The sequence below is a fragment of the Rhineura floridana genome, chromosome 1 (genome assembly GCF_030035675.1).
Source record: "Rhineura floridana isolate rRhiFlo1 chromosome 1, rRhiFlo1.hap2, whole genome shotgun sequence".
NCBI classification, from domain to species: domain Eukaryota; kingdom Metazoa; phylum Chordata; class Lepidosauria; order Squamata; family Rhineuridae; genus Rhineura; species Rhineura floridana.
The window spans coordinates 15,389,684-15,414,410 of NC_084480.1; the positions used below are offsets into that span (position 1 = coordinate 15,389,684).

Genomic DNA, 24,727 nt, shown 5'->3' on the forward strand with positions numbered 1-24,727 from the left:
GGAGCTCTAAAAAATAATTATCAGGATAGGCAAAATAATTAATGCAAGCAGCCACTCTCTTTACACAACAGCATATATCAACCACTCTTTTATGCATTTCTACAAAGAGCTTTATGAGACTGGAAATCCCTCTCAAAAGGGAACTAAACAATGGATCCAAAGGGCACATTTGAAGCCCCTGAGCCGGCAGCATATGGAAATATTGGACGCCCCAATAACAGCTGCTGAAGTAGAAAATGTTATTAAAAAATTTAAGCAGGGAAAAACCCCAGACCCGGATGGTTTGGGTTATGAAATATACAAGGAGTTTAAAGAGGTTATTAGTACCTAGGTTACTTATTAAAATATTTACAAGCCTCACTTTTCATAAAAGTATATCAAATGGCAGACACTGAATTTGACTTGGCTCAGGAGAATATCAGCAGTTAAAACTCATTTTCCTATTTCAGGTACTCCCAATACAAGAAGGGATTTTTATGCAAATGACAAAAACCTTTGAATATGTATATTCATGAAGGCAAGCACTTGTGGGTTAGCAAGACTGTTGTATATTCCCGAAAAGAAGAAGGTGGTCTTGGTATAAGGGCTTTACAGGGTATGTGACCTGTTTGAGGATGAATGTCCTTTATCTGGAAAGCAAATTAGAATGCAGCTTGGTGATGGGCACCCAACCTGGCTTCACTTGGCCTAAATTAGGTACTTCAGTGTTCAGATTGTTAATCTACCAACCCCACACAGGAGTCTGACTTTTTTGAAAAGTACTGGGTTAAAACTGAAAAGTACGTAAAAGGTATGATCTCCTCCCTATACAAAACTTTGTTGTCAAGTTCATTATCAACCCTTATGGGACTGAAGACTAAATGGGAGGGTGATCTCAACCTACAAACTGAAGAAGTACAACGGTAATTAATGTGGTCTAAGCCACATCTAAAAACTATCTCAGCCTGTGTGAGAGAAACTATGTTTGTCTACAGATGGTACTGCACTCTGGTCAAATTGAAATAAAAGGGCTTTAGCTCATCAGATTTGTGTCGGAGGGGGTGCAACATACAGGGTGGATACTATCACATGTGGTGGGACTATTACTTAGTTCAATTCTTTTGGCAGGGAGTATTTCAAGATATTTCTGCAGTTGTCCAGCAAGTAATTCGACTAGATCCGGGCTTAGCACCCCTCACTGTATCCAGATGCGTTGATCAATGTCAGCAATAAAGCATCGATAATGTTTATGCTAGCAGCAGCACTACTCGAAATTGCTAAATATTGGTGGTATACCTCCCCTTTTATGATTCTGGGTTGGCAGTCAAAGATATGGGAGTTAGCATTAGCTGAAACGTTAACTGAGGTAAATTAAATAAGCAGAGGAGCACAATCTAAGGATACTTTCATTACTATCTGGCACCCACTTACAAGCTACATAGCTGACCAACATGGAATAACGCCACTGGAGTCACATAAGTCCTTCTGGTATGATTTATGGATGTAATTTTTCAGAATATATATATATAACTAAATCATACTAAAATCATATTACATAAAATCATATTACAAATGTATAAAAATGTAAATACACATGTGGACAACCCAACCAATGGCATGTGTACATACATCTCTTTTATAATTACCGTCTTTAAAAATCTAATCACACTCCAATTGAAGACATGTCATAATTTAATATTTTAATAACTGTAAAACAACAACAGCATAATCTCTGAGTAGAGGTCCCCAAACTTTAACCATCCATTGTTTGTGGTTGCCAAGAACCAGTCTCTCATGCCACTTTTGACCTTCACCAACTCTCACTTTGTATCAGGCTTGCAGAAACTCAGCAGCAAGGAGCAAGATTCTCTCATTGCTGGGTAAACTCCTCAGAGTGCAACTCAAACTTGAGAAGGGGGTGGAATTGGTCACTATTTTGCACCAGGTTCTACACTCAGAAATGACGAGAATCTCTCAAGCTGCTTCTGAGTATTTGCAAGGTAAGAAGCCGATTCCCTACCCCAAAATCCTCTGCACATGCCAGGGGAGGGGGAAGGTTTGGTTCTTCCCCCCCAGCACAGCAAGACACCCAATTCCCTCCAAATTTTCTGTGATCCATGGAAAACTCTTGTCATTTAAGCAATCACTTGGAAGAGATTTGTGGTCATCAGTGGTAACCTGGCAAGACTTATTTACTTGTCCAAGAAGTTGTACACCCCATTTCTCCCCATTATGATGCTCACTATCCTGTCTATATATTATGTAGTTTCCACATCCTGTAGTCTACAGATTTGTATCTGGAAAGGAGCCAGCTCTCACTTACCGGCTGCCTGTGAGAGATGAGGATCACAAACAAAGCAAGTGAGCTGCAGCTTGGGAAGGCATGATCACTTGACAAAGAGCCTGTCACCGACAACAGCAGGGGGTGATGTGAAAGGCAAGTACCATTTCATTTTGTTTCACTAGAGGGCATTGTTTTTCTTTCATTATTATTTACTTCACTGGAGGAATTTATTTATTTATTTATTTATTTATTTATTGCTTTGTCTTTGGCCACACCCACTTTGCCCTGCCCACTTCCAACTCTGGCCCTGAATTCTATGCTCAAATGCCAAATTCCACATTTGTGCAATGCAGTTGTCAAACTGTAGAATACACAAAACTCCAGCTATGAACTTTACTTGGGATGGAACCAGCAGACGCCTTGAGAGACTCCAATGATAAAAGCTGTATTTGGACAGTGCCCATTGCTTAAGGTCAGTACCTTCTCCTCAACGGGAAATGGGAAAGCAGCCTACAGAAAAAGTTTGAGGCTGAATGATAGACCATCCCCCCAAACCTGGGTAGGACAAAACAAAAGATTGTTTTTTAGGGTGTTTTACAAATTACAGTTGGTAAATAAAATGCCCTGCTCTGGGAGATGGTCTATTGTGCTTTCCTCTCAATCTCCGACTATGGGTGGAACCTTTCTATTTGCCCACGTTATTGTTACAGCTTCCAAATGTGTGTGCAAACAGGAAAACAGAAACACATACCATTTTCATAAACAACAGAGTGAGAATGTGTGAAGTGGCCTTTAGTTGTATAGAAAATAATTTCATAGAGTCTCTCACATCACAGACTGCATTACTTGCCATTAACAGCCATTCAGCATTACACAATGCTTAGAACAAGTGGAGATCAGGGGAAAGCCAGTGCTGAGAACTCTTTCTTTCCAAGATTAGAGTAGGCTGCTTGCCACCCACTTTGTGCAATCAAAACCACTGGAAAAGGTTAGACTACCTCACAGCAGAAATCCACTTGAGACCTATACTGAAGCTCAAATATCTACCCTTGCAATGATGTTTTTGTACATTCCCAGTCTGGCTACTCATGGGATAATTATATATCATCCCCACAAGTTCTCAATAGGACTTCTCACTTCAATAGAAGCACTAGACTGAAGCTCATGCTGAAGTCCAAAACTCCTCGGGGAATTAGCATGTAAAGAAAATTCATTTCAGGAAAGTCTGGTTCTCCCACACATCTTCAAGGGAAAAGAAGAACAGTGGGGATAAAATTCAACAAACTGGCTGAGTGTTACAAGAAGAAACTGGCTCGTGGTTTGTTCCACTCCAAACAACCCACAAGCTGCAGCCAATGTTTGCTCTTGGCTTTCATGCATAGATTGTTTGGAGCAGCACAACCCACGAGCCTGGGTTCACACATAACACTAAGCCAAATGACGGCTTAGCTTTGGATAGCAAGGGAGCAGCAGGAAGACCAGGGAAGGAATGACGTGACCAGGATTTTCACTCTGCTCATTCATGCTTAGCCATGGCATGGCTTAGTGTTATGTGTGAACAAGGCCCTATCAGCCACTCTCAAGAAAGAACTATATGTTACATTACTATGGAGGGGCAGGGTAGCATTAAGCATCTCCTCCCACCACCAAATTCTCCCGTGCAAGTGCCCCCTAGCCATTTTATTTTTCATTTTGCTCCCTGCTGAGGTGGAAGCATCTATAGAGAAGCACCACCAGGCACAAGAAGGGCAAAGCAACTCCTTCTCCCCTGCTAAATCATACATACACCCACAAATGGCATGTGTGTTTGCCTGTAGAACATCTACTTTTGCTCTCAGTTATTACCAAACTAAAGGCTTCTGTGATGCATCAGCTATATTCTCCAGGAATGTGTGTGGCAGGGTTATAAGCATAGCTGAGACACCCCAGCAACCCAGATATTCTGTGAAACTGCAAGCTACTTTATCTCCGGAATATGTGAGAGAGGATCTGTAATTTGTCATTGAGAAGGGCTTCTGAGACACATGATTTTTCCTAGTAATGTTACAGTTTATTTATTTATTTATTTATTTAATGTATACCCCATCCTTCCTCCCAGTAGGAGCCCAAGGTGGCAAACAAAAACACTTTTTACATACACAGTTTACAAAACACAGTTTACACACTTGCAAATGTGTCACCTGTAAAGCAAAGACAAACCTTTACAGATGACCAGAATATGTACAGTGAATGCAACATGGAGGAGCAGGATTAGGGCAGCAAGCCATGCCCTCAACCTTCGAGCATTCATAACTGTGTGTACAGACCATGAGCATGAATGAACTCCTTTCTGCAGGTTTATGAACCACATGTACAGCTGGTATGAATGCAAGGACCTTACACATAGCCTAGTGAATATGTGCAGGGGTTTGCCACTATAGTACACTCACTGTATGGTCTTTGGTCATCTGAAGAAGTGTGGAGAATCACTGTGACACAATTTTACTTTTGTGCAGTGCCCAGATCACCTATATATGCCTAAAACATAATCAATAATTGGAATAAAAGAATTAAGACTACATTTTTTCATCTGGCATTAGGTCCTGAAAATCTTAATGCTTTCAGTGGATATATACAAAGCTAGAGTAACAGAGGTTGCCTCCCCTCACCCCGCCAATCCCAGAGATATTCTAGGCCCCCTCCCAAAAAAAGCAATTCTCAAACTTAAAACCAAACCCCTGACAAACAGTGTTTCTGTCTCTTTTGCTTGCTAAGATATATGTGGAAACATGCAGATAGTATTCTACACAACCCAAGAGGCAGTAAACCTTTTCCCATCATCCAGTGTTTTGGTCAACGAGTGCAAATCTAATGGGATAACAAGCATTTGATACCTTTTTAAAATGTTATTAAAATTAAAACATTTAATGCATATGTAACAAAATAAATATCAGATTCTTTGTATTTAGTTTTTTTCTTTTTCACACTGACTTGCAATTGGCTCTCACTCACTCACACACGTATGTACCACTAGACAAAAACTGTTGGCTCTGACCTTGAATTATATCTGTAATTACCCCATGCTAATTGCTTAGATTAATTTCCCTAATTTACCATCCTCCAAGCTGAACAAAGACCTCCAGGGGTCCAATGTGCCATTTCTCCTGCCTGTCCCCAAATAGTTAGCCACCTGGCAGTCAGCAAAACATGGCTAGTGGATTGCATTTAGTGGGTCACAACTTTATAAGATCTTATTACAGATTGCTCGTATCAACTGAATTAGGACTGTGCCCTTGACCTTGGAAATGCCTCCTGATGACCACTGCAGATACATTGTCACTGCTAATAGTTGTAGCAACGTCTGATCATACAAGCACACCTGACAGTAGTCAACCCACAATACAGACCAGAAATATAACTTCACACACACAAGGCAGCAGGGACAATGAGGGCAGATTATTAATACAAAACTAAGAAGTCTAAAATATCCTATTGATTAGATCCAAGAAGTGTAAAAGCTTCATCTCCTAGGTGGTCCCTTTTCTCAGCCCAAGAAACAGACAGCTATAATTAAAAACAAGTGGTAAGAAAAAAAGAAGAAAGGAGAATGAATGCTACACAATCTACACACATTACAATTCTCTCAATCTGAAAAATCAGGACTTCCCTAATTTCCCCCACATTTTAAAACAGTCCAGCTGGAGGCTTGTCATCAAGATGTATCACTTCCTGACAGAGAATATTTTAGGCTATAAACCTGCTAACAAGCTTCTCGGGCACAATTTCTTCCGAATAAAATAAGCTTTTAAAATTTCATTTCCCCCTTTCAAAAACAAAATCAAAATGTTGCCTTCAAGTAGCATGATGGTCTTATGCTACCTAGCTCAAAAATGTAGGGCTATCTAGAGTGCATTTCTCCATTCAATCTCCATTCAATAACCTCTAGTTTTGAAGACCTTGTTCTATTTTATTTTATTTATTTATTATTTGATTTGTATGCCGCCCTTCCTCCCAGCAGGAGCCCAGGGCGGCAAACAGAAGCACTAAAAACATATTAAATAAATACATTAAATACATTAAAACAAAATGTTAAAAACATGTTTTAAAAAGCTTTAAAAACATCTTTAAAAAAAGGTTAAGGGCTCTAAGTGCTCAAGTTTGTGGCCTTAATAGTAGGATAATTACCTACTTTGTTTTTAAAGACAAATTGACTTATGAGAAACTGTACTGTATGCCCACATGGGTAACATAACAGGGCTGGGAACTAAATCCTGAAGAACAGAAGATGGCAACCGTCTGGTCATGAGCAAAGTGTAGCCATGTGCAGAACAAAGATTTCCACTTAGATTAGATGATTACCAGAACATAGTTTGGGTTTATTGTTTTGTTTCCATTGGTATAAAGGTAGCGCAATTTTTAAAACCTTTTTTAAAACAATCGTTTTTATTATAATGATGATTTTAGAAAAGCAATATATTAAATATTAATGAGAACAATAATATGATAAAAATAATGTGCATGTAAATGAGAAAAAATATGAGACAAAAAGGCAATCCTACATATAAATGTAGGAAATGGAAAAAAATGGTTACACCTTATCTTTATATATTTTTGAAAAGATGATCTAGAAATGGCAGGATGATCTTCATTCAAAATTTTTAGAATGGCAAGACTTATTGCCAACTGAAGCTCTTGTAGTCTTCTTGTAAGTGCAATTCTATTACTAGAAAACTGTGTTTCCATACTGATATTCATTCATTTTTTAAAATGAGCACGGCTTCTGTAGGGATTGTGGTGCAAATCAAATGTAATAGAAAGATGGTGTTAGTGTTCCTGGTCTTCTGCCACTTCATGAATCTTGGCTGATCTTCTGTCGTATGAACAGAAAAATTATTTGGGCAGTTCTCCCATCATTTGTGCTTTGCTCTTGTTAGAATGTAGCGGTTACTGTTTACACAACAGATGACTCCGCATTTCCTTGGAAGGGTTGTCAGCTTCCTGAACGAGTTGTGCATTGACACCCCCTTGGAAGTCTTAGTTATATAGATTTTAATAAAGGGAGAGTATTAAGATTATTTTGGGGGAAATCATCTTCGTGAAATTAGTGAAATGCCTTTTTGTTGATGATTTTACTTGAGCAATCATACTTGGGTGAAAGAAATAATGGTTAGTAGGATGATTTTTTTTATTTGCCCAAGCAGGGAAATTCCTAAAAAACTGAAATAATTCAAAATGCCACCAGTGGATGGAGAAGAATTTTGAAAATATGAAGACAAAAGTGAGTTATAGGCTTGGAGACACATGCATACTGCAGCCCTCAAATCCCAAACTATGCTGCTTTGGAGGGTTGGAAAAACAGGTACTTGTATCCAAGCAACTATCTTGGAATTATGGCCCTTTAACCAGGGTTTGAAGCTGGCTTGCAAAACCCTAGGTAAGAGGAATCTGGTTAATGCTAATTATGGTTACCATTGCTGCAGATTTAATATTAAAATTAAGGGTTGAAAGGCACTGTGCCAAGGATATAAGGGAGCACACAAACCTGCATCCTCTTGTCATTGGTTAAGCATGTTGGAGAGATTTGCAGTTGTACATCCGCACCAGGCCTATTCAGATTACCAGGTTAAACCTGAACACTGCCTGTTTTCTAGTATGGATCCTTTCATTAGCCCACAAATGGCACTACTAGACTGCTTTCCAATTCTGAAAAAGAAACCTGAGGGAGGACATGGCATTTTCCAAGCAGTAAAAGTTCACTTAGCAGACTAATACCTGTTCAAAAATTTCAACTTAAAAGATATATATCCAGCCGATCACTGCGCTCTGCAGGTGAGGGCCTCCTGCAGATACCATCTTATCAGGAGGTTCGTTCAGCACAATATAGGAAATGGACCTTTAGTGTGGCAGCACCTACCCTATGGAATTCCCTCCCTTTGAATCTTAGGCAGGCTAAAATTATGAAACTGAGGCTATCATACTTTGGACACATAATGAGAAGACATGATTCTCTAGAAGACCATAATGCTGGGAAAAACAGAAGGGAGTAGAAAAAGAGGAAGGTCAAACAAGAGATGGATTAATTCCATAAAGGAAGCCACAGACCTGAACTTACAAGATCTGAACAGGGTGGTTTTGGAGGTCACTGATTAGGAGGCCTGTGTGAATTGATTCCATAAAGGAAGCCACAGACCTAAACTTACAAGATCTGAACAGGGTGGTTCATGACAGATGCTCTTGGAGGTCACTGATTCATTGGTTTAATTTGTTCTAACACCCAATTCTTTGTCCTTTTCGCAGTCCATGGTATGCGCAAAGCTCTCCTCCAACACCACATTTCAAATGAGTTAATTTTTCTCTTCTCTGCTTTTTTCACTGTCCAACTTTCACATCCATACATAGGGATTGGGAATACCATGGTCTGAAAGATCCTGACTTTGGTGTTCAGTGATACATCTTTGCATTTCAGGACCTTTTCTAGTTCTCTCACAGCTGCCCTCCCCAGTCCAACCTTCTTCTAATTTCTTAACTATTGTCTCCATTTTGGTTAACGACTGTGCCAAGGCATTGATAATCCTTGACAAGTTCAATGTCCCTGTTGTCAACTTTAAAGTTACATAAATCTTCTGTTGTCATTACTTTCACGTTCAGCTGTAGTCCTGCTTTTGTGCTTTCCTCTTTAACTTTCATCACCATTCGTTTCAAATCATTACTGGTTTCTGCTAGTAGTATGTTATCGTCTGCATATCTTAAATTATTAATATTTCTCCCTCCAATTTTCACACCTCCTTCATCTTGGTCCAATCCCATTTTCTGTATGATATGTTCTGCATACAGATTAAACAAACAGGGTGATAAAATACACCCCTGTCTCACACCCTTTCCAATTGTATAGGTTGCGCATCAGGACAATCAGATGCTGTGGCATCCCCATTTCTTTTAAAGCATTCCATAGTTTTTCATGATCTACACAATCAAAGGCTTTGCTGTAATCTATAAAGCACAGGGTGATTTTCTTCTGAAGTTCCTTGGTCTGTTCCATTATCCAACGTATGTTTGCGATATGATCTCTAGTACCTCTTCTTTTTCTAAATCCAGCTTAGATATCTGGCATTTCTTGCTCCATATATGGTAAGAGCCTTTGCTGTAGAATCTTTATTACTTTACTTGCATGGGATATTAAGGCAATAGTTCGATTATTACTGGGATAATTACTGGGATAATTACTGGGATTCCCTTTCTTCGGAATTGGGATATCTATTGAACTCTTCCAGTCTGTGGGCCATTGTTTAGTTTTCCATATTTCTTGACAATTTTTTGCCAACGTTTGGACAGATTCAGTCGCAGTAACTTGTAGCAACTCTATTGGCATGCCATCTGTTCCTGATGATTTGTTTCTTCCAAGTATTTTAAGAGCAGCTTTCACCTCACACTCTAAAATTTCTGTTTCTTCATCATACGGTTTCTCCACAAATGAATCTGTCATCCTTGCATCTCTTTCATAGAGTTCTTCAGTGTATTGCTTCCATCTTCCTTTTATTTTATGTCGGTCAGTCAGTGTGTTCCCCTGTTGATTATTCAACATCCCTACTCTTGGTTTGAATTTCCCTTTCATTTCTCTAATCTTTTGGAATAGGGCTCTTGTTCTACCCTTTTTGTTGTCCTCTTCTATTTCTATACAAAAGGCATATAACGACAAAGGGAATCAAAGACTACTAGCCACGATGGCTATGCTCTGCTTCCACAGTTGGAGGCAGAATGCTTCTGAATACCATTTGCTGGAAACCGCAGGAGAGGAGAGTGCTGTATACAATTATTATTGTAATAGTTCTCTTTGTCCCTACCTACTAGTCACTGTATTATTGCATTTAGGGTTCCAACAGTGTTTGTCTCCTTTTGCTTTTGCTTCCTCCTCTCTTTAACCATTTTAAGAGTTTTGTTAGTCATCCATTGAGGTCTTTCTCTCTTTTTAAGTAGCGGTATTGTCTTTTTGCATTCTTCCATGATAATCTCGCTGACTTCAATCCATAGTTCTTCTGGTTCTGTATCGACTAAGTTTAAAGCCTCAACTCTGTTCCTTTTTTGATCTTTGTCTGTATTTTACCTGGCCCCCTTTTGGGTGTTCGTTTAAGGAACCATTTTGCTGCTATTAATTGTGCACATATTTTATTTAATAAAGCTACTTCTCAACTTACTCAAATAACCTTACCTGTGTATGTTCATTGCAGGGCAAAATTAGCTCTGAATCTAGCACCTTGGCCACTGACCACAGAGTACTGTGTATCTGGCTATTGCCTAAGTGCTCTTTTGGAAGCCTTGGCAGGCCTTTTAATATGTCTTTTTTTAAAAAAAAACTTTAAAAAAACAATGTTTTTTAACCCTGTTATAATGGTGTCTTTAAAGCTTTTTAAAATGTTTTTAAAGTTGATTTGTTTTAATGTATTTTAAGGTCTGCTTTTATGATGTTTTAAAGTGTTTTTAGTGCTTTTGGCTGCCATCCTGGGCTCCTGTTGGGAGGAAGGGTGGGATATAAATCAAATCAATCAATCAATCAATCAGTTCTCTTTGTCCCTACATATTAGTCGCTGTATTATTGCATTTAGGGTTCTGACCATGGTTCTATCTCCTTTTGCTTTTGCTTTCCTTCTTTCTTTAACCATTTTAAGCGTTTCGTGAGTCATCATTGAGGTCTTTCTCTCTTTTTAAGTTATCCTCCCTTATCCTCCATGAATATGTCTAATCCTCTTTTAAAGCCATTAACATTTGTGGCCATCACTGCCGCCTCTGGGAGTGAGTTCCATCACTCACCTATGCACTCTGTGAAGTATTTTCTTTTGTCTGTCCTGAATCTTCCAGCATTCCGCTTCATTGGATGTTCACGAGTTCTAGTTTTATGAGAGAGGGAGAAAAGGTCTCTCTCTCCACTCTCTCCATGCCATGCATAGTTTTGCAAGCTTCTATCATGTCACCTCTTACTCACCTTTTCTCTAAACTAAAAAACCTCATATAGTGCAACCTTTTTTCATAGGGGAGGTTCTCCATCCTCTTGTTCATTTTGGTTGCCCTTTTTTAACCTTTTCCAACTCTACAATAACTGTTTTGAGTTAAGGCAATCAGAACTGTACACAGTATTCCAAATGTGGCCGCACTCTAGATTTGTATAATGGCATTATGATATCAGCAGTTTTATCTTTCCTAATGATCCCTAGCATGCAGTTTGCTTTTCACAGCTACCACACACTGGGTCGACATCTTCATCAAGCTATCCACTATGACCCCAAGGTCCGATTCCTGGTCAGTCACTGCCAGTTTAGACCCCATGAGTGTATGTGTGAAATTAAGTTTTTTTGCCCCAACATGCATTACTTTACACTTGCTCACATTCAACTGCATTTGCCAATTTACTGCTCATTCACTCAGTTAAGAGAGGTCCTTTTGGAGCTCTTCACATTCTCTTTTTGTTTTAATGACACTGAACAATTTTGTATCATCAGCAAACTTGGCCACTTCACTGCTTATCCCTAACTCTAAATAATTTATGAACAAGTAAAAAACACAGGTCCCAATACCGATCCTTGGCAGACTCCATTTTCTACTTCCCTCCATTGGGAGAACCTGATTATTTATTCCTACCCTCTGCTTCCTGCTACTTAACCAATTCCTGATGCACAAGAGACCTCTCCTCTTATTCCATGACTGCTAAGCTTACTCAGGAGTCTTTGGTGAGGTACCTTGTCAAAAGCTTTTTAAAAGTAGCAAGTATTAAAGTTATTAAACTTCATTACATTAAATATAAAATTTATGCTGGTGTTATGCCTAAAATGGACTATTCACACATACAAGTGTGTCATGCACTCAGGCCACCAGCCTGGCACACCATTCAGTCCCAGGAACCAACTCCCCACCCAGGGCAATTGATCCTGGCAAAATATCTCCTCTTGTCAGGGCTGAGTAGACCAACAGCAACCCTCAAAGTAGGTAAACTGCCACCACCCCTTGAACTGGTTAACCACTCTGAGTCAGGGGAAACCCAGAGCGCAGAAATAAATCTGCCAAGGATTCCAAAAGACAAAAGTCAAAAGAGCACTCCTTGCCTTGGAGCCTTAGGCAATAACCAAATACACAGTACTCTGTGGTCAGTGGCCAAGGTGCTAGATTCAGAGCCAATTTCCCCCTCCAATGAACATACACAGGTGAGGTTATTTGAGTAAGTTGAGAAGTAGCTTTACTGAATAAAATATAAGTGCACAATTAATAGCAGCAAAATGGTTCCTTAAACCCACACCCCAAAAGGGGCCAGGTAAAATACAGACAAAAGCGTTCTATCACAAAAACAAAATAAAAAAACTAGCTAACCTATTCTATACTCACATGAGGTAGCTTGCTGTATGCTCCAGCATCTCCCCAGAGATGCCAAGTTGGGTAGTAGATGGAAAAGGAACCCACACAGATATCCACCTATAGGCAAGATGGATTCCAGGGGAACAAAGGCTAAACATCCTATTCCTATACTTATGGGAAATCCCTTAGTAACAGACCAGACTAATTAGCCAATCAGAGGGCTTTCTCATGAGGTAATACTTCTCCATGTCTTCATGCCTAACTGGCACGTCCTCCCCTCTATTCCCAAGCCAGATTGACCTTGGCACCAGGCTCTCAAGAGTTAAGCAGGCGTCTGAAATTGCAAAAATCCGTGCTCTCACACAGAGGCCTCATCTCTGGACAATCCCACAATTCTTTGCACAAGAGCCATGTTACATTCAAGGTTTTTAACAAGTTCCTGATAAAGTGAACACTGAATGTTATAGCCAACCAAAAGAAAAACCCTGAATTTATTCTTCAGTGAGCCCCAGACTCTTCCATTGCTCTATGTGACCTTTCTTTGCCTTCCCCTCTTATTCTGTGCATCAAAGGGAAAGGACCATCTCACTGTTGGCAGGCAGTGATAGGACATTGCTCATAACCACATCTACCAGTGGTAGTAGAAAGAGGATTCCCCCAATGTGGCTACTGCCCAAGATAAATTGCCCATCTGACCAATAGACAGCTTCGGTCTGAGCAGCCAGAGAGTCATTGGAGCTAGGAAAGCAAAGCCATGCCTCCGTGTTTTCTGAGTCTTGCTGGGATTTAAGAAAACCTGCACTCTCCCAGTGCCCAGCATAACTGGCGGGTAGGGTAAAGATATCTGGTATATATACAAAGACAGAGCTGGGCATCTTGGACAGGAAGAGAACCCAATACTCATCTGCAATGGAATAACCCAATGATGGTGGGAGAAAGAGATTTGCCGGAGGGGGGAAAAACCTCTTCAACAGTAATCCTTGTGCTACCTGATGGGCTTTTAGTGCTGCTCTTGGGAAAACTTTGCACAGTCCATGATAATGATCTTACACAGCTAATTAATTTTAATTGCTTCACAACACTGGTAATAATAAGTGACTAAACAATCAAAGTGATGTTAAATTAAGTCAGGCAACATTCAAATGCTTGAGACTGAAAATTCACCCTGCCTTGCAGTTTGAAATGACATTGTCCAGGATGAATTCGAGGACTCCGGAGCAAACATTTCAACAAGTTTACACCTGCTAGGTATGTCAAGGCAAATCTTACACTGAGGGTGGCCAAGAGTCCTGTTGCTACAAGCTAAGGAATAAAGGGGCCAGAACCACTTCCATCTATACTGCAAGACCCTCCGAGGTCCAACAGCTAATCTTACTGGCACTGCTTCAATTTCTGCATACCCGGGTCTCTCCTAGATAAATAACAAGGATGCTGGGATCTATGTTCCCTTAAGCCAGGAACAAGAAATAGAGACGTTCCTTGTGCTTACTTACGATTAGAGGACAGAATGACAAACTAGCTATGGTTAGGGAAGCACAGTTTTCCTCCCTTAACAGTGGGAGATGGAGAAGGCAAAGACAATAGGAGGGGATAGTTTCTGCCTGATGAAAGGAGGGCCAAACAGGCAAAAATACATTCAGCAGGGGAAGGCAGGCAGGAAAAAGAAAGCTGTGGCCCTCCAGATGCTGGATTTCAACACTCATCACCCCAGCCAATGCTCAAGATTCTACAGCAAAAGCTCTTACCATATATGGAGTGAGAAATGCCAGATGTCCAAACTGGATTTAGAAGGGGAAGAGGCACCAAAGATCATATCTCAAACATACGTTGGATAATGGAACGGACCAAGGAATTTCAGAAGAAAATCATCCTGTGCTTTACAGATTACAGAAAAGCCTTTGATTGTGTAAATCATGAAAAGCTATTGAATGTTTTAAAAGAAATGGGAATGCCACAGATTCTAATTGTCCTGATGCGCAACCTACACTGTGGACAAGAGGCTACTGTAAGGACAGAATATGGAGAAACCGATTGGTTCCCCATCAGAAAGGGTGTGAGACAGGGGTGTATTTTATCACCCTACTTGTTTAATCTATATGCAGAACATATCATACAGAAAGCGAGATTGGACCAAAATGAAGGAAGTGTGAAAACTGGAGAGAGAAATATCAATAATTTAAGATATGCAGACGATACCATACTACTAGCAGAAACCAGTAATTATTTGAAATGAATGCTAATGAAAGTTAAAGAGGAAAGCACAAAAGAAGGACTATAGCTGAACATCAAGAAGACTAAAGTAATGATAACAAAAGATTTATGTAACTTTAAAGTTGACAACAAGGACATTGAAATTTTAAGGATTACCAATACCTTGGCACAGTCATTAACCAAAATGGAGACAATAGTCAAGAAATCAGAAGAAGGTTGGACTGGGTAAGGCAGAGAACTGCCTAAAACTAGAACTAGAAAAGGTTCTCAAATGCAAAGATGTATCACTGAACACTAAAGTCAGGATAATTCAGACCATGGTATTCCCGATCTCTATGGATGGATGTGAAACTTGGACAGTGAAAAAAGCGGATAAGAAAAAAAAGCGGATGAGAAAAATCAACTCATTTGAAATGTGGTGTTGTAGGAGAGCTTTGGACTGTGAAAAAGACAAATAATTGGGTGTTAGTTTTGGTTCTAACACTAGAAGCTAAAATGATGAAACTGAGGTTTATCCTACTTTGGACACATAATGAGAAGACACGAGTCACTAGAAAAGACAATAATACTGGGAAAATCAGAAGGAAGTAGAAAAAGAGGAAGACCAAACAAATGATGGACAGATTCCATAAAGGAAGCCACAGACCTGCACTGACAAAATCTGAACAGGGTGGTTCATGACAGATGCTATTGGAGGTCGCTGATTCATAGGGTCGCCACAAGTCGTGATCGACTTGAAGGCATATAAAAACAACACCCCAGCCAGCATGGCCAGTGGTCAGGAACAATGGGAGATGAACTCCATCATCATCTGCAGGACCACAGCATGTGAATATTTTTGTTAATTTGTCACACGTGAACTGCTTGTGAACTGCACATAGCTTGTGAGCCAAAGCAAAAGCCATCCATGCTTCCTACACCAGGCCACGGGCTAGTTTGACACATCCAAATGTATGGCAGAATTTATTTATTTTTCAGTATAAATTTTTTTGCAAATGCACACCATAAAAAAGCAACCTGTAATTAATAGGTCACCCTATTAATAGGCAAAAGAAATGAACTATACTTTCCAAAAGAATTGGGAAGAGGGAAGGTGTGAAATAGCTTTCATGAAGGCTTTTGTCCCTTGTCTAAATAAAGCTCCCCACCTCCTCCCCATCATTCATACAGAATTATCCTGTTCACTGTAATACCACAAAAACCCCACTCTTATGGATTATCCCTAGTAGGAGACACTGAAGCATGTAAATGCTGCATGTAATTTATTGTACTTACTTTTTACAAGTGCACTGTGTTAAGGTAATATAAAAGTTAGACTATTTCATGGACAGATGTAAAAGCAGCTCACTCACTGTTCTTCAACCAATCATTTGTAAAACCCAGGGGGAAAGAACAAAGTGGAATGTTAAATATTAAGAGAAGCAAACTATTTTCTGCAAGTTCTGCATTAATTTGAGAATTCTGAGCAGTAAAGCAGCACACGCGAGTGTATGAACAGGTGTGCGGAGAATATTATTAATGAGTTCCTATAGACTAAATTCACTAACTGCGGAGCAAGGAAAAGAGATCTACTTCTCACCTTGTCTACCACCACACACAAAGTATTGCCTTATGGAGAGAAAATGGTGAAAAACTTTCAGTTATACTGTGCTTAGACATACCATGTTGTACATACCAGCCTCCCCTCCACATATATCGAGTTATGGCCACTAAAACCAGACCTGGTTTAACAATTACACACACCAACAGAACTGACACTTTTAAAAAAATAAAAAGGAACACTATAAATGGTGACCTGAACAATGATTTCAATTTTTCTTCCTGCCTTCTAATGTCAGGGTATCTGAACAGGCTAATAATGAAGAAGGTAAGTTCGTGTGTGCATATATACCCATATATGTGGCTCCATTTTTTATTTTTTAAAATGCTACTTGTTATGCCTACTTAGCAGATGGGAGAGGGAAGAGCAGGTAAAAATTAGCTGCAACCAGAGAAATGCAAAAAAAAAGTAGGAGCACAAAACACATTTTAAAAGAGCACATGTAGAAAAATGTGCTTGCATATTTGAAGTGGTATGTTGCTTTGATAAAAGCAGGTTGAAGTCTCTTTAAAATGTACCTGTAGAAGGGTTTTCTTATTTCCTTGCCACATTAGTAATAATCCAGCCATTATACAAATACCGGACTGCAAAAGCATAAGTGATAGAGAAGAGAGGGGGCAAACACCCCAAACAATCAGGTAGCTTTGTCCCTCGCCCACCCACCACTGCTGAACCCCTGCAGTCATATAAAGGAAAGGCAGTTCTCTCACACAAATGTAACTGAAACAAACTGGAAATTAAAATAAAGCTGCAATCCTGAGCATACTTACTTGAAAGCTAATTCCACATTAACACATTGCCTCAGTTTACCTCTAAAAAAGGGAACCCACTGAGTAGGGTCTAAAAGTTGGAGGCATCACTAATAAAAGTAACGGAGATAAAAGAAATATAATACAAATGGATAAAAACAAAAAGGAAATGAAATAAACAAGATGAGCTCAACACCTATCAGCAAGTCAACTGTATACAGAAAATGGAAATGGACTGCCTTCAAGTCGATCCCGACTTATGGTGACTCTATGAATAGAGTTTTCATGGTAAGCAGTATTCAGAGGTGGTTTACCATTGCCTTCCTCTAAGGAAAAGGAGAGTGAGCATGCACATCTATTTCACTGCACATGTGTCTGCTGGGGAGCTGTACCCAATCACAACTTCCCAGTGTCAGCACAAACAGCAAAACAGGCAGGTGTATGACTGTCACACGCTTGACAATGTGCATGTGATTTTATCCATTTTCTACATGAAAGTTCTATTCGTATAGAAATACTTTACATTTGAAGTGTCCAAATCATTGTGCTACAACATACTCTCTCTCTCTCTCTCTCTCTCTCTCTCTCTCTCTCTCTCTCTCTCAATAACTCAGCTGCACCATCTAGTGTTAAGGACAACATAATATATTTTTAATCAATTCTCATTCCCAAAGGTATAATTGTTTTGATTAAAATAACACCATTTGAGAAACCCAGTCATAAGTCTCAAGTACTGCTAAGTGAAACTGAACTTGGTATGTATACCAAATTATAATGCTCACTCATATAGTTTGAGATAAAGCAAAATATCCACTATAAAAACAGAGAGGGGTCCTCAATTCTGCTTTTGTGACATTTTCCATCCCAAAGTCTACTACAAGATATCACAAATAATTAAAAAATGTGGCTGAGTTCACAGGAAGACTTGTAAGTCCTTAATACTTTAAGTCCTTTAGTTCTTCTACATTTACACCAAGAGAGGAGTTAATGTAAAGAAATGAACAGAAGTATGCTAGTCCTCTGTCTACAAAGGCATCCACAAAATTAGGCTGGAGCATATGTGTTCATAGCAAGCATATAAACTTACCTGAACTCCTTCTGTGATGCCCAAAAGTACCTTAATTCACAAATATTTATTTATTTATTTATTTATTTATTGCACTTGTATACCGCCCCATAGCCGAAGCTCTCTGGGCGGTTTACAGCAACCAAAAACATTAAAACAAATATACAATTTAAAACACATTTTAAAAACAATTTAAAACACAATTTAAAAATTTAAAACAATATAAAAACAATTATGGCTACTGCTGAACCAGTTAGGGCTGCTAAATCTTTATCCAAAGCAGGCACTTATCTCTTTAAAAACTCTGCAACACCAAGAGAGAATACAGCTCTCCTGTCTCCCACTTACCCCACTATTCCTCCACTTCCTTTACCCAACTTCTTCTCCCACCTGCTGAAGGGAAAAACCAGAGTCCTGCTTCCTACAGCAGGTAAAGAATGAGCAAAAGGAACAGTGACTGCATACTGTGTCAGTGCTGAAGAGCTTTTTAAACAGAGAGGCACCATCTGCAGGCAAAGAGCTACAAACACTAGTCTCCAAGCATAAGCAACTGACAGTCTCAACCACCTAAACATTGTTTGTTTAGAAGTATTTATAATCTGCCTACTAATCAAAGTTCTCAAGGCAGCTTACAACATAATTTGACACACATTAAAACAGACAATGGTACAACAGTTACTAGAGCGGGACAAAGGTATACATAAAGCTCCCCTCTAATTCCCCAGTGTTCCAACCAGTGCCACTTTGCAGCTGAATCTCCTGGCCTGGAACTGATTATTGAAACAGTGAGCTGTTAGTCTCTCACAGGCCCTGGTGGCAAACACAGGAGGTGATGAGGCACAAAAATGTTAGAAGTCACCTTCCAGTCCTCAGATGCCTAGCTGTCCATACAGGTAACTGGCCACCACTGAATCTTTTACAGCTGGTCAAGCTGCCCCCCCACACACACACTTTCTACACATTTGACAAATCTTTTACACATTTACTAAACACGTTACCTGTTTGTTGGGGTATTAAAGCTAAAAGAAAGCAGCTGATTCCAGAATGGGTCATTCTCAGATATTGCCTCTCGGCCCGACAATTTTTTTAAGTACTCATTTTCCGGAAGCTCATTAATGCTGCTGCTAGCTGCTCCCATTTTCTTATTATTTGGTCTGCACTTTTTAAGATTTCATGTCACTGAAGAAAAACACACAAAGAGATTGAAAAAGATTAAAATCCACTAACAGCACCACATCTTTTCCGCAAAGACTGCACAAAATAATCTCAAAGAGAAACAAAATTCTTGTTTAATTCCAAAACATCCATAAAACTGAAGAATCAAACCAGGACCAAGTTTTACTGATTTTAATAAAGTGTAAGGTGCTAAGAGAAAATGAAAGTATTATATTTAATTTATATCCCTCTCTTTAATGCACATCCTCAAGGATATATATATAACAAGTTGAAATCAATAACAATGTAACAAAACAAACAGCAACCTAACCAGGTTAGAATAGGAATTCCAGCCCTGGGAAAATAAAAGAAGGGTTTTAGATAGCACTGAAAAGACATCAGACATGGCAGACATCTTGAGGAGAGCATTCCAAAGCCACAGTACCATCACAGAGAAAGCCATAATTCCAGTCAAAACCCATCTCATTTCTGATGGGGTCCGAAGGAACTCCAAGGGCTATCTTATGTTTTTAAGTTGATCCAAAGGATTCCAGGGTGGCAAACAACAAAACAATAACAATATATATAAAGATTTTAAAAACAAGTGAATATCGTCACAGCTAAATAATGTCAAGGTTGCCAAGAAAAATATCTTTCAGCCACAAAATGCATTGGTGAACAGGAATGCTTTTAAATTCCTAAATATTAATGAAGTAGATGCACCTCACCAAGGAGGGCATTCCATACGTGGGGGACCACTATCAAGAAGGCCCTGCCACATGTCAGCACCAGTTGAGTAGCACCCAGCAGTGGCACCACCTACAGGGCCTCCCCTAATAATCTTCTCAAATATCAGGCCATTTAGTACTTTGTATGCTAATACTAACATATTTTCCTGCCATAACAGCAACTGCATTTTTTGGTCCAAAGCCTGCTTTCAAGAGTTAAGCAGGGAGGGGGATGAACAGCACTTCATACACACAACTCCACCACTCTACTTCTGATACAGATACATTGATACACTGCAAGAGATATGAGGGCCAAGAAAAAAAAATTTTTTTAAATTTTTTTGCACACGAGGGATTTTTCCCCAAAGAGGTATTTTTTTCTTTAAAAAATGGGATTAGGCCTATTTTCTTTTAGAATACTTAATAAAATGTTTTAAGACAAGATATTAATATATTGCTATCCAGCATCCCCCTCCCAAATGATTTCTAAAAACTGTATGATAGTCCTGCATAGAAATCTTCCTATTTATTTTGTGCAGCAGGGTCTATATACAGTATCAGATATTCCTATATATGGAGGATACAACAGCAAGATGCATTTTTGCCTCCAGGGAGCACTGCCGTTTTCACAACAGAAAGGATTCAGTGCGTTCTTTGCTTCTCAGCTTCCTCTTATTGACATTTGATCTAGAGGCTGGTAAAGCTCTTTCTGTTCTCCTGATTAAGCCTCAAAGAACTGGGGACAGAATCCAGCACTACATGAGTGGACTTCTGCTCATGCAGTGGTACTTCACCTTCCTGTCCTTCCCTCTGCAGCCCCTCCCCCAGTTTTCTGAACAAGTGCTCAGACACTGTGAAGAAGACTAAGGTTTGTACCCAATAACGTTATCCTGCTAGTACAGGGGTGGGGAATCTCCAGTCCTCCAGTCAAGCTTGGCCTTCCAGGCCTCCCCATTTGGCCCATGAGGCTGTTTTGGAGAAGCCACACTCACCTACCCTACACCTGATGTCATACAGGATGACCCCACCCACCTGTCAAATTTGGCCCATGAGGCCAATCCTGGTAAGAATCTGGCCCACAGAGCCAAAAAGGTTCCCCACCCCTGTATTAGCACAAAGACTGCTGCCTGTGCAACAGGACTTGCTCCCCTAGTGTGTCCCCCATACCCTCCCAAATCTACTGTGGAGGGTTGGTGGAAAACCCAGACCAGATCTTGGGGGGTGCAGGGAGAAGAAGTGTCATTGTGCTGGCAGAACTCCTTGCACTAACGGGCTGACTTCATTAGATACAACCCTGTGTTCAGAATATAACAACTTTTTATTTTACGATAATGTTGATGATTTCTTTTGTTTTCAGCCTTAACTTTTTGTCTGACTCTCAAACGGCAAAAATTAAGAGATCATTCATTAGAGTTCAGCAGCATGTAGCTCCATTTGTAACAAAAAAATTAAAACATTTTAAGGTACATTCAAGTACTAAATTTGTAATTGTCTTATTAAACTGTTTTTAAATTTAATATAGCAGACATGATAATTTTGAGCAAGCCAAGTTATACATAATACTTTTTATGTTCCCAAATAAAGATCTGTCAAGGATGCTAAAACAAAACCTATAGAAGGTGATCTCCAACTAAATCATGCTCAGAGTAGACCACCGAATTGAATGGACTTAAGTCAATCGATTTCAATGGGTCTACTCTGAGTATGACTAACACTGGATAATACCCTGCATATTTTTCCATTTTCCTCCCAAAATCTAGAATATATACTTTTTTCCATAGTTTCAAAATTTGCAAAAACGTTACATTTTTCTCCCTGCTTTCACAGTGATTCTTTTCTTTTTGTCTTGCTTCCCAAGACTCAACATTCCTCTCTAAATTGCTTGTTCCACTTTCCCCAGAACATTATTTGCTGTCCTGTGCATGTTCAGAGAAGGATTGGTTGTTGGAGGCAGAAAATAGGGCTAGGCAGAAACAAGTTCTGTGAAGACAAGAACCAAACTTTGATAAACAGAATGTTTACAAGCATTCAGTGTGGAAGTAGAGAAGGCAGCACTTTTCTTAGGATGGGTCAGGGATCACTAGTGGGCCTCAGTTCATTTTTAGATAAGCCTCGGTGCCATATCCTGCACAGTTCCTTCTCACTCAGCCACCCCACTGCCTGGCCATATGGTAGCCTTTTGGATGAAGCAATGCCAACACCAGCAACTTCCCACATGCTGAGGAAAGGTGGCCAGGAGACGGACTTTGGGGGAAGGGGGAGAGATCTCCTTCCTTTGAAGGGAAACAGCCAGGTGAGGTGTTTAAGGGAATGAGAAAGATAAATAGGTGGTGGTAATAAGAATAATCACCTCTTTATTGTTATTATCATCATCATCATTTTAAGAATTTGAAATAGTGAGGTAGGGGATAAAAGGAAAAACTGTGATAGGAGGAGGTAGTGAACATAAAAGGAGCAGAGTGGAGGGCTTAAAAAAAACTAGCAGTTTAAGGGGGATTAAGTACTGGTTAAGTGTGAATGGAGATGAGAAGAAATTACAGGAGATGACTAAAAAAAACTTTCAGAGACATGAAGGGGAGTATAAAACAGAATAAAAAGCCTTCTCCACTTAGAGCTTCTAGATCAGCAAATTCTGTCTAAATCGGGGAGGTGGGTCACCATACATCCCAAGCTAATGCTTAGCTTGAGGAAAGGTGAGCTATGGATCTTGTTGCTACAAGCAAATCACTGTAGCAAAGAATTTCACAGTGTCCAAAGAAGGATTAGATATCATGTCAGTAACTGCTGAATGATTCTGCCAAACTCTGCCTCTGTCACCATTTTGGCTCCACCCCTGCACCACCCTTCTATGACTGGTGGGCCTCAGTAATTCTCAGCCTGCTGAAATGAATCCTAGGACAATAATGTTTGAGGAACCCTGGAATAAGGAAAAGCAATTGTTAATCACAGTCAATGAATGGCAATATCTAATACAAAAGAAGCTTGGCAGCTTTTGGAAAATGAGTTGCTGATGGCTAACCTAATATATACTGCATTATGTCCGAGATCCAAAGAATCTCTGTGCTTGCACATGCCTGCTGAATCTTTTTAATGCTGTCCAAAAGAAAGACAGAAGCCCAGATCATCGAAAGTCAGATGGGTTGGATCCTCATCCTCCATTCTGGTTTGGCTCAACTTAGTTACATCCTCTGCTGCCTCCTCTTCATCTGTCAAACACTGCCATCTCAACCCAGACCAATTCAGAACTTCAGGGCTCATGACATACAGTGTGACAAGCATGTTTACTGTGCAACAAAGACATACGAGGCCTGGTTGTAAGAATGAAACTATATAGGTATCTGTTTATTTGCAACTGAACATGGACTTATGGTCAGATATGCACCACTGTTTAGGAAATATATGAAATAGGATATTTACATGTAAATCAATGTAAAACCTGATTTAAATCACACTATTTCTTGTTGATTTAAATCATTCCACTATGTGTGAATGCTGGTGTCTGGTGACACTGGGCAATAACCAGACTTCACAGATAAAGAGTGTTTTCTGTGGGCTCTGCCTGCTTATTTGCTAGGCTCTACAAATGGTAGTGACTTGACCTGGTGGGTGGGATTTTATAGAGATGGGGTTAAGCCAGTGTAACATGCACTCAAAACTCATTTTGCCAAAGTCACTGTCTTAGCCTTTCTCGTCTGTAAAATGAGAAAAAAAGTAGCCTACCTATCAGAATTGTTATAAGTTAAAAAGGCAAATATAGCTAATGTACTTTAAAGCATTTCAGATACTCTGTTCATAGAGTTTTGATGGCAAGAGGTATTCAGAGGTGGTTTGCCATTGCCTTCCTCTGAGTGTGGATGCATCTCAGTCTGATTTATGTAACTTTAAAGTTGACAGTGAGGACATTGAACTTGTCGAGGATTATCAATACCTTAGCACAGTCATTAACCAAAATGGAGACAATAGTCAAGAAATTAGACGGCAGCTAGGACTGGCGAAGGCAGCTATGAGAATACTAGAAAAGGTCCTCAAATGCAAAGATGCATCACTGAATGCTAAAGTCAGGATCATTCAGACTATGGTATTCCCGATCTCTATGTATGGATGTAAATGCTGGACAAATGCTTATCCTCTGAAAAAAGCGGATAAGAGAAAAATCATTTGAAATGTGGTGCTGGAGGAGAGCTGTGCAGATACCATGGACCACGAAAAAGACAAATAATTGGGTGTTAGAACAAATTAAACCAGAACTATCACTAGAAGCTAAAATGATGAAACTGAGGTTATCATACTTTGGGCACATAATAAGAAGACATGATTCACTAGAAAAGACAATACTGTAATACTGGGGAAAAACAGACGGGAGTAGAAAAAGAGGAAGGCCAAACAAGAGATGGATTGATTCCATAAAGGAAGCCACAGACCTGACCTTACAAGATGTGAACAGGGTGGTTTATGACAGATGCTACTGGAGGTCGTTGATTCATGGGGTCGCCATAAGTCGTAATCAACTTGAAGGCACATAACAGCAGCAAACTTTAAAGCATTTAAAATTTGCAATTTATCTATTTATCTATTTATTTTATATCCCACCCTTTCTCTGAGTAGGAGCCCAGGGCAGCAACTTAAATTATTAATTGT

At 39.6% G+C, this 24,727-nt stretch overlaps 1 protein-coding gene across 5 annotated transcripts in view; it reads right to left on the minus strand.

Moving 5' to 3' along the window:
- Positions 1-24,727, minus strand: part of DYM (dymeclin) — a 282,022-nt gene that overhangs the window by 232,281 nt on the left and 25,014 nt on the right. For all 5 annotated transcript variants that reach the window (XM_061614422.1, XM_061614383.1, XM_061614393.1 and 2 more), the window contains one exon: positions 19,205-19,385. In XM_061614422.1, the coding sequence (XP_061470406.1) occupies positions 19,205-19,344 (140 nt within the window). In that variant the 5' untranslated portion in view covers positions 19,345-19,385. The remainder of the gene's footprint in view (positions 1-19,204; positions 19,386-24,727) is intronic.